The sequence below is a fragment of the Trachurus trachurus genome, assembly GCF_905171665.1.
Source record: "Trachurus trachurus genome assembly, chromosome: 1".
NCBI lineage: Eukaryota > Metazoa > Chordata > Actinopteri > Carangiformes > Carangidae > Trachurus > Trachurus trachurus.
In genome coordinates this window covers 40310434-40321736 of record NC_139891.1, presented here as the reverse complement: position 1 = coordinate 40321736, position 11303 = coordinate 40310434, and the positions used below count along the sequence as shown (strand labels likewise).

The 11303-nt window shown below is 43.6% G+C and overlaps 1 protein-coding gene across 1 annotated transcript in view; it reads left to right on the top strand.

The window, feature by feature from the left end:
• The first annotated feature begins 2716 nt into the window (after positions 1–2716).
• Positions 2717–11303, top strand: part of aars2 (alanyl-tRNA synthetase 2, mitochondrial (putative)) — a 34635-nt gene continuing 26048 nt past the window's right edge. The window contains exons 1-6 of the mRNA XM_083969996.1: positions 2717–2986; positions 4296–4630; positions 5483–5674; positions 7059–7203; positions 7766–7911; positions 8918–9026. Coding sequence (XP_083826122.1) covers positions 2747–2986; positions 4296–4630; positions 5483–5674; positions 7059–7203; positions 7766–7911; positions 8918–9026 — 1167 coding nt within the window. The 5' untranslated portion in view covers positions 2717–2746. The remainder of the gene's footprint in view (positions 2987–4295; positions 4631–5482; positions 5675–7058; positions 7204–7765; positions 7912–8917; positions 9027–11303) is intronic.

The following is an 11303-nucleotide window of genomic DNA, read 5'->3' as shown; positions in this document are numbered from 1 at the left end:
CCTAACTCCCGCCAAAACACAGCTAAACTCCCGCCAAAACCTACTACTACTACTGACCCTCTACTACTGCTGCTTCTCCAGGTGAACCTCCTGTCGCTGCTCCTCGTCGTTCCCGCTGCTGCTGCTGCTGCTGCTGCTGCTGCCACACAGGTAGCTACAGGTGAACAGGTCAACAGGTGAGTCCAATCAGGCTGAGCAGCGGCAGCAGCGCGAGGCCTTCACCGCTCTGAGGCGTTCACGGCCCCAAGGCAGCCTCGGAAATATCAGCTCCGGAGACTGGAGGAGGTGATGGAGAGGAGGCAGCACTAGGGGTGTTGGTTGGTTGGCCATGTTACTCTTAAAAGGTAGTGAGTTATAGTTACTGGTTACTACAAAAAACTAACTAAATTACTACATCGTAAAAGTAGCCTAACTAATTGCCAGGAAAAGTAACTAGTGCGTTACTTAAAAAAGGGTCAAAGGTCAAATCACACATGACTATAAACAAGTAATGAGTTATAGTTACTGGTTACTTTCCACAAAAAACTAACTAAATTACTACATCGTAAAAGTAACTAATTGCCAGGAAAAGTAACTAGTGCGATTTTTTTATATAAATTGTTCAAATATGCCAAATCACACAAATAAAATGCTCAAACATGAATTACTACATCGTATAAGTAGGAAATGTAACTAGTGCGTTACTTTAAAAAAAAGGGTCAAAGGTCAAATCACACGTTACTTTTAACAAGTAATGAGTTATAGTTACTAGTTACTTCACTGCTGCCACACAGCTACAGGTGACCAGGTCAACAGGTGAGTCCAATCAGGCTGAGCAGCCGCAGCAGCGCGAGGCCTTCAGCGCTCTGAGAGGAGGCGTTCACGGCCCCAAGGCAGCCTCGGAAATATCAGCTCCGGAGAGATGAGTTAGGCTACTAATATAATATAGTTACCAGTTACTTTCCCTAAAGAGTAACTGAGTTAGTAACTAAATTACTACATCATAAAAGTAACTAATTACCAGGAGAAGTAACTAGTGCGTTCACGGCCCCAAGGCAGCCTCGGAAATATGAGCACCGCAGACTGGAGGAGAGGAGGCGAGGGTTGTTGGCCATGTTACTCTTAAAAGGTAGTTATAGTTACTGGTTACTTTACACAAAAAACTAACTAAATTACTACATCGTAAAAGTAACTAATTACCAGGAAAAGTAACTAGTGCGTTACTTTAAAAAAAAATAAAATGCTCAAATATGTCAAATCACACGTTACTTTTAAAAAGTAATGAGTTATAGTTACTGGTTACCTTCCACAAAAAGTAACCAAATTAGGCCTACTACATCCTAAATGTGACCTGTTGGCTCAAAATCACCACAGGATGGTAGAGCTAAGCCTCCTCTATGACACACACCTGTTGTTATTGCATTTAACACATTCAATATTTTATATGAATTTTTAATATACTATAAACTAACTTCACTGCGGTTGCAACCAACACGAGACAGTAGCTACAGCATGTTCTAATGGAGTGTAGAGAGTATGAGAGAGAGAAGAGAGAGTTAAAAGCAGCGCTGCAAAGGGAGAAAATTGGTTTTATATTAGGAAACTTGTTGCAAAGGTCAGACAATATTAGTAAGCATGTAAGGAAATACCTGAGGGAGACAGGGCTAAAGGAGAGGATTTCATTGTTTTATTTATTTTTTGTTATTTGGTGGGTGTTTAGGGTTCTCTTTTCTTTTCTTTTGTTCCCTGCTAACTGATTGTTCCACACTCCAGTCCGGTAGCTGGCGTCCATGCACCTAGAAGTTGGATACCAGCCGCCAAACAAAAACTAAAGAAGAGGGGGAGGAGGAGGAGGAGGAGGAGGAGGAGGAAGTGAGGATGGGCAGTGATTGCAGGAGAGAGGATATTGTGTTGTCAAGGTTAAGGCTGCATGGGGCATAGTGCGTTGAATAAAACACTGACAGTGATGGGGAGGCATCAGACAGGTTTATGTGAAGGGTGTCAGGAGGAGGAGTCAGTGGAGCAGGTGGTTCTGAGGTGGAGAAGGTCTGAGAGGCAGAGGAGGTGATGAAGAGCAGGATCAGGGAGGTGATGAAGAGCAGGATCAGGGAGGTGATGAAGAGCAGGATCAGGGAGGTGATGAAGAGCAGGGTCAGGGAGTAACGGGTGCAGGTTAGAGTTGTGTTATGTTATTCTGTGTCATAAACTATAAACTAAAGACAACATCTCTGTCCTGGGTGATGATCCCTCCTCTGTTGCTCACCCTGAGCTTTCTCCTGGTTTTCCCTGTTAAAAGGGTTTTCCATTGAGTTTTTCCTCAGTGGATGTGAGGGTCTAAGGACAGAGGATGTTGTTATGATGGGATGTAAAGCTCTTTGAGACAAACTGGTGGTAAAAACGGGCTATACTAATAAAATTGCCTTGCCTTGCCTAAAGGAAACAGGGGTGTTTTATAGAAGTTGATGGATAGGCAGGAAGTATTGATGACAGCTGTAGGGAGTGCAGGATGAGGCTGTTTTTTATATTTATACATTTATCCTATTTATTTTCTATGTATGACATGAGGTAGAATGTAAGTCTGGTCTGGCTCACACTCCAGGACAGAAGGTGGCGGTGATGCACCAACAAGCTGGATGCAAACCGCCAATCACAATCTAAAGAAGAGGAGGAGGAAGTGCGCATGGGCATCACAGCACTCTGCTCTGACCGGGTCATGGTGGTCATGCTCCGGTCTGGTTCTGGTTCTGGTTCTAGTTGACCTGGTCCAATGCTCCGCCTGCTGCTCCGGAGGCTCCGGGCTTCCAGCGGAGCCTCGGTGGAGAGTAGCCGCTCAGAGAGCTCCTCCTCCGGCCGCTCTGCAGCTGCTGCTCCGCTGAGCTCCTCCGCGGCTCGGAGCCTCTTCCTGGACTTCTTCCACCTGAGACACCGACACCTGCTGGTCCCGTCGGCCCCGGTCCGACCCCGCGGAGACCCCAGTCTGCTGTTCGTCAACGCGGGCATGAACCAGGTCAGTCTGCAGAGTCTAGACCCGGTCCTAGAGTCCTCAGCTCGGGTTTTTCAAAATAAAAGCCCTGGTACCGCAGCAGGTGAATCCAGCAGGTTGCTGCCTCCACCTGACAGCGGATAATTAACAGTGTGGTGATGAAAGAGAACCTGTGCAGTCATTTCTATTGATGTGTTTTATTAGTTGCTGTTTATTGTATTTATAGTCTTTAATCTTTTATCCAGTTCTCATCATGCTCTTACACTGTGATGTTATTCTATAGCTAGACTGCTCACTAGGCTTTGTAGTGTAGTGTAGTGTACTGCCTCATCTGTGTTTATTTATTTATTTATTTATTAGGGCCACGGGCCATCGCACCGGGCACTTCCATAAAATTATTATTTTTCCGCTTCCAGACAATTTTCGATTCGCTACAAATTATATATCAAAACGTGCATCTTGATCGGGATCGGTGTGCTATTACTTTTCTCAAGAGTTTACGAACTGCACAAAATTTTGATAGGTCATATAGTTTTTGATCAGTCCCTGATCAATGACCATGATCATTTTTGGAGAAATTATGAGATTATAATGGGTGTGTATTGCACAGAATGTTCGTGTCAGAGTGGGTGACATCATCGGTTAGAGTGGGAGAGATGCCAGAAAAACTCCAGATTTTTTCTCTTTCCAAACTCGGCCCGGCCACAATTTACACTCTACACACATGATTTTTTCAGAATTTGTAAGACAAACTTGTTATCTCTCATATCATCTGCTCAAAATATCAGAGAGACTTACAGAATTTACAGAATCAGCCTCTGAGTGCGGCCACGTCTGTCTCTGCTCCTCATTGACTCCAATACAAATATTTTCTGAGAGAAGCAGAACGGCCTGATGTTTTAAAACTGCCAGCGTCTCCAAAATATTTACTGTAGAAACACCAAATCCTACCACATTTTTCAGGAAGTCCTTAGAGCAACGTTGATCTGTGTTTTGTTCTGATAGGAGTTTTTGCGAGACCAGTGCAGAGGCAGAAAAACCTGCACATTCACCACACTATGAGATAATAACACAACGTTACCACACAGAGTTGTTTTAGAGGGAAATACAGAGACTGTTGATGAAAAACTGTCCCTGAAGGCAACGTGCATCAGTGGTTTTACATGAATTTCCCTCTAAAGCAACTCTGTGTGGTAACGTTGTGTTATTATCTCATAGCGTGGTGAATGTGCAGCTCACAACTTGTCCACCAGAGCGTTGTGGAGTTGTTGGATTGTGTATTTGATGAGTTTGATGAGGGAAACCCACCATGTCTCTCTGTGCTCTGTCCCAGTTCAAGCCCCTCCTGCTGGGCACGGCGGACCCCCGCAGCGCCATGGCGACCTACCGCCGCGTGGCCAACAGTCAGAAGTGCGTCCGCGCCGGCGGTAAACACAACGACCTGGAGGACGTGGGGCGCGACCACAGCCACCACACCTTCTTCGAGATGCTGGGGAACTGGTCGTTTGGAGACTACTTCAAGGAGGAGGCCTGTTCCATGGCCTGGAGCCTCCTCACTGAGCATTATGGGATACCTGCAGACAGACTCTACGTGTCCTACTTCGCCGGCGACGCCGCCTCAGGGCTGGCGGCCGACGACGAGACCAGACAGATCTGGCTGGACATCGGGTACGAGCAGCGCTGTAGTCTAATGTTACCTACCTTTTTTTTTTTTTTGATATTTTTTTCCACTTAGAAAATGTTTCCTTTTTTTTTTTAGAATTAAATTTTTTTTTTTTTTAAATTTTACGACATTTTCTTGATTTTTTTTTTTTTAAACTTTTTTTGAGAGTTTTTTCAACTTTTTTTCTAGAAAATTTTAACTTTTTTTTTTTTTTGAATTTTTTTTTTTTTTGGGGGGGGGGGAGAAATTTTACGACTTTTTCTAGATTAAAAAAAAAAACTTTTTTGAGAATTCTTTCCACATTTTTTCTAGAAGATTTTAACTTTTTTCTTCTTTTTTAGAAATCTTACCACTTTTCCCAGAAATTTCTCTACAATATTTCCAAAAATACACACCATTGGCCCTAATTTGAACAGTCACGGACTAAAAAAGTAACGTTCCTGATTCTCAGAACAAATATTTACCACTTTTTTCTAAACATTTTCAATTTTTACTACTTTTTTCCAGAAATGTTTCAACTTTTTTGGAGAAATTGTACCACTTTTTTCCAGAAATTTCTCTATAATCTTTCAGAAATGTAGCTACGCCTAATTTAAACGTACATTGATTGTTTGTGTATTTTTTGGTGTTTGCTTCAAAATGTTGTCCAATGGGGGTCTGTGGTCTAAATATTGTGTCAGTTTAGGGTCCTTGATGTAAAACAGTTTCAGAACCAGTGTGTTACATGATTATCTCATAGCGTGGTGAATGTGCAGCTCACAACTTGTCCACCAGAGCGTTGTGGAGCTAGAGAAGTTTAAGGTACTTAGAGGTAAAGGTGAGTGATGACATCATGTTGTGTCCCCCCCCCTCCTCAGCGTGCCCCCCCAGCGCCTGCTGCCCTTCGGCCTGAAGGAGAACTTCTGGGAGATGGGGGACTCAGGTCCCTGCGGGCCCTGCACCGAGATCCACTACGACCACGTGGGGGGCCGCGACGCCGCCGCGCTGGTCAACGCCGACGACCCCGAGGTGGTGGAGATCTGGAACCTGGTCTTCATGCAGTTCAACAGGTTCACAATCATTCCCTCCTCCCTACTCACTATATATACACTGTCTACACTGCAAAAACTCAACTATACACTGTCTACACTGCAAAAACTTTACATCTTTCCAAGAATATTTGTCTTATTTCTCTAAAAACAAGCTGCTTTTTAGTTTTGACTAGAAATTAGACATTTTGACTAGAAATAAGACAAATATTCTTGGTTCCACTTTAAATAAGACTCATCACCTAAAAATTAACTTGTTTTTAGATCATTTTCACCTTCACATTTTCACACTAACCCTTTCAAACTAATTTTCACTTGAAATCAGTAGAAAAATCTGCGAGTGAAAGCAGGTTTTTTGTGTTTGTAATAAGAAAGAAAAACTTACTCCACTATCAGATTTTTCTACTTATTTCAAGTGACTCACTGGTCAAATGAAAAACACTTTCGGACACGACTCCGCCGCACAGTTAATTACGTATTACGTCGCGTAATTAAAATGTTCCGACTGCGATCGTAACGGCCGGTGTAGGCATTAAGACATAAACGGGTGTAAGTTAGGTACCAACATAAAAAGAGGAGTAAAGCAATATATTAAGCGGTAATATATATTTAAGCATCAAAGATGTTCAATCAAACCCACATAGTTTGAAACAACATTCACAACACACACAGCCACTAACAACTAAGCATAAAGTCCGCTAGCTTAATGCTAACGTATAATGTAAAACGTCATAGACGGGCTAACAGAAATTAGCCTCGCTATCCAGAGTCTGTGGTCAGTTTATAACACTTGTTAGGAAATTTGCTCCAACGTTTGTTGTGGGAGTCGGTGGAAGCCGCGACCGGACAACTCTGGCAGCTGGACACATTTATTGAGGCTGCTGCACTACTGCATTTATTTGGTAGCTACACCGGTCACTACTGCATTTATTTGGTAGCCGCACCGGTCACTACTGCATTTATTTGGTAGCCACACCGGTCACTACTGCATTTATTTGGTAGCTACACCGGTCACTACTGCATTTATTTGGTAGCCACACCGGTCACTACTGCATTTATTTGGTAGCTACACCGGTCACTACTGCATTTATTTGGTAGCTACACCGGTCACTACTGCATTTATTTGGTAGCTACACCGGTCGCTACTTTATTTATTTGGTAGCTACACCGGTCACTACTTCATTTATTTGGTAGCCACACCGGTCACTACTGCATTTATTTGGTAGCTACACCGGTCACTACTGCATTTATTTGGTAGCTACACCGGTCACTACTGCATTTATTTGGTAGCTACACCGGTCACTACTGCATTTATTTGGTAGCTACACCAGTCGCTCTGGGCCGGTGTGGTAACGGTGATCCGTGACCGCAATGCATGATGGGATATCTTGTGTGTCTCTCTCAGGGAGCTGGACCGCAGTCTGCAGCTGCTGCCTCGTCTCAGCGTGGACACGGGTCTGGGTCTGGAGCGGCTGGTCGGAGTTCTGCAGGGAAAGACCTCCAACTACGACACAGACCTGTTCACGCCGCTGCTGCACGCCATCCACCAGGTACACGCCTCCTAGACCGCCTCCTAGGGTCCTAGACCGCCACCTAGGGTCCTAGACCGCTATCTAGGGTCCTAGACCACCACATAGGGTCCTAGACCGCCACCTAGACCGCTATCTAGACCGCCTTCTAGACCGCCTCCTAGGGTCCTATACCACCACCTAGACCACCATCTAGGGTCCTAGACCGCCATCTAGGGTCCTAGACCGCCTCCTAGACCACCATCTAGGGTCCTAGACCGCCATCTAGGGTCCTAGACCACCACATAGGGTCCTATACCACCACCTAGACCACCATCTAGGGTCCTAGACCGCCATCTAGGGTCCTAGACCGCCTCCTAGACCGCTATCTAGGGTCCTAGACCGCCTCCTAGACCGCTATCTAGGGTCCTATACTGCCATCTAGGGTCCTAGACCGCTATCTAGGGTCCTAGACCGCCTCCTAGACCGCTATCTAGGGTCCTATACTGCCATCTAGGGTCCTAGTGATGTTTATTTTATGTATTTAACCTTTATTGAACCAGGCGAGCAGATTAAGAACAAAGTTGTTATCCTGTGTCCTCAGCGGTCGGCGGCGGTGCCGTACGGCGGCCGGACGGGCGCGGCGGACCAGGACCGGGTGGACATGGCGTACCGCGTGGTGGCGGATCACGTCCGCACTCTGACCGTCTGCATCGCCGACGGCGTTCACCCTGGGATGTCGGGGGCCGAGTGAGTCAGCCAATCAGCTGTCAGAGCACCAAGCCCTCAGCCAATCAGCTGTCAGAGCAGCCGGCCCTCAGCCAATCAGCTGTCAGAGCAGCCGGCCCTCAGCCAATCAGCTGTCAGAGCAGCTGGCCCTCAGCCAATCAGCTGTCAGAGCCCTCAGCCAATCAGCTGTCAGAGCAGTGGTGTAGTCTAATGTGTTGTAGTGGGTAAACTGCTTTTTAGGTGGTACTGTTCATACTTGTATCACATAGTGGTTCTTTCTTACATCAAGGACCCAAAACTGACACAAACTAGACCACGGACCCCCATTGGACAACACACCAGAAATACACAAACAATCACTGTACGTTTAAATTAGGCGTAGCTACATTTTTGAAAGATTATAGAGAAATTTCTGGAAAAAAAGTGGTACAATTTCTCACAAAAAAAACCAAAAAGTTTAAAAATGTTCAGAAAAAAGTGGTAAAATTTTGCTTTTTTTTTTTTTTTTTTTTTTTTTTTAGAAAAATCTGTTAAAATTTCTCAGAAAAAGTGGTAAGATTTCTCAAAGAAATTCCAGGAAAAGTGGTAAAAGTAAAAATAGTATTAAATAGGAAAAAGTTTAGTTTTTTTTAAATTGAGAAGAAACTGGTAAAATTACTCATAGAAAAAGTGGTAAAAATTTTCAAAAAATTATAGAAAAATGTGGTAAAATTTCTCAAAAAAAGGGGGGTGGCAAACAATAATACAAAAGGAGTAATATTTCTTTAAAAAATAGTAAAAAGTAGAACAGAAAAATTGAGAAGAAACTGGCTAAATTTTCTCAAAGAAATTCTAGGAAAAGTGGTGAAATTTCAAAAAAAGAAAAGAAAAAAATATTTATAACAATGATTAAAAAAGTGAAAAAATTCTAGGAAAAAGTGGTAAAATGTAAAATGTGTGTGTAAATCTGTGTCTGTCTGTGTGTGTGTGTGTGTGTGTGTGTGTGTGTGTGTGTCTGTGTGTGTGTGTCTCTGTGTGTGTGCGTCAGGCTGGTGCTGAGGAGGATTCTCCGTCGTGCCGTGCGGTTCTGTGTGGAGGTTCTTCAGGCTCCTCAGGGAACGTTGGCCGCTCTGGTTCCTACCGTCGTCCACAGCCTGGTAAACTACATTACCCACAATCCCCCTGGTTAACTACGTTACCCACAATCCCTCTGGTAAACTACGTTGCCCACAATCCCTCTGGTAAACTACGTTACCCACAATCCCTCTGGTAAACTACGTTACCCACAATCCCTCTGGGCCTGGTAAACTACGTTACCCACAATCCCTCTGGGCCTGGTAAACTATGTTTTTTTTTTTTTTTAACACATATCTTTATTGATTTTTCAGTCTTTACACAATTCCCCTCCCTCCCCCCAACCCTGAACTGGAGCCAACAGTTAAACAGCATGAAAATTGACATTTCCTTTGAAAAATTAAAAACAAAAATACAAAAACAATATACCGTACATCTGCCTGTCTTCTAGTTAATTTTTTTACATAATCAATTGGAATAAATAGGCACAAGTGAGAGAAAAAGATGGAAAAATTAGAAAATAATAATAAAATAAAATAAAATACATAAATAAATAAAAATAAAAATAGAGAGAAACATACATGCAGTATATTCAAAATATATCTATACATGTTTTTTTTTTTTTTTAAAGGAAAAGGATAGTATTTCTGTATGTAACATTAAAAAGACAACAAAAACGTATAATAATACAAAACCGACATAAATAAAATTAAAGCCGCAAGCGGCGATGACGGGCCCTCGCTCACCCATGCGACCGCGGGGCCTGAGGCATGTCGGGGCTGCAATGTTTTGTTCATCCACCAGGTGGCGCTAAGCAGTTGTAGGTGGGTGCATTCAGGGGCGGCCCCTCATCACTCATGTGAAGTTTGGAGTGAATCGGACAAAGCATTAGGGAATTATAAGCAGTTAATGGTTCATCCACTAGGGGGCAGTAATGGGATGCATGCAGGTGTGTTCAGGGTCAGTCCCTCATCACACATGTGAAGTTTCGTGGAAATTGGACAATGTTGATGTAAAATATGGCACTTCCTGTTTCCACTAGGGGGCGAATGAGTGAGATCGCCTATGAGCATATGGAGACGTTGAGGTCGTGACCCTTGACCTGTGTACCAATTTTCATGATGATACGAGTTCATTAAAGCCATCAAAAAGCCAAACGTATTTTAATGGCGAGGAATGGTCGCCGCGTCGCCACAGGGTCGCCATTACTCGTAGCTTCACAGCGTTCATGATGTAGCTTCACCACCTTAGTCTGCATGTTTTAGAAGTGGAATGAAGTTGATGGGGTCAACTATGTGGCATCAGTACACGTCAAAGGAAAACCTGGTCACTTCCTGTTACCACCGGGGGGCGCTATGAGTGACGTAGGAAATGAATATATCGGGACGTTCAGGACGGAGCCGTCATCATGTCCAGCAAGTTTGAAGTTGATCGGATAAAGTATGTGGGCGTGAGAGCTGTTCGAAGGTGAAATGGCGAGCAAACGAAAAGTCGCCAAAATCCTCAAGGCCCCAGAAGCCACGCCCTTTGACCTAGAGACCTGCGGAGCACAACTTTTGATCAGAGTGGCATCTCGATGGTCCATAGCCAATTTGAAGTCAATCGGACGAAATCTGTAGGAGGAGTTAGATCAAACAGGTCAAAAGTTCAAATCAAAATGGCCGACTTCCTGTTGTGATTTCACCATGACATTAAGAGGCTTTTTTGTGCGTCTTGCCATGTTCTATAGGCACACCAAATTTCATGCATGTAGGTGAAATGGAAAGGAGGGGCTGATGTTTTGAAATTTTCTAGGGGGCGCTATTCAGCCATTTGACCACGCCCATTCCCAAAGACTTTAAAATATCAAATTTTTCGCGAGTCCTGATGTGCATGCCAAAATTTACGCGTTTTGGGGCATGTTGAGGCCCCCAAAAATGTGATTTTAGGGAGAATATAATAATAAACAAAGCAGAAACAATAGGGCTTTCGCTGGGCGACTTGCAGTCGCCGCTCGGGCCCTAATAAAATAAAAATTAAAAGGGTATCGTCTTGTTTAAGGATTTAGTAAGTCAGGTCTTGATTCCAAAAATATGATAAATGAGTTCCATATGTCATGAAAAATGTGGCTTTTTTGTTTGATTATATATGTAAGTCTTTCCATCGCTAAGCAAGAAGAAAGTTCATTAATCCACATATTCAGAGAAGGACAATGAACACTTTTCCAGTGTCTGGCTATAAGACGTTTCGCATGTAATAAACAAAGATTTATCAGCTTATACTCGTGTGTTTTCAGGGCCAGTGTTTTGGGTCTTAGGCCGAGGATACAGATCTCTGGGCATGCAGGGATTTTTTTATGTATTATAATGGAGATTGTGTCA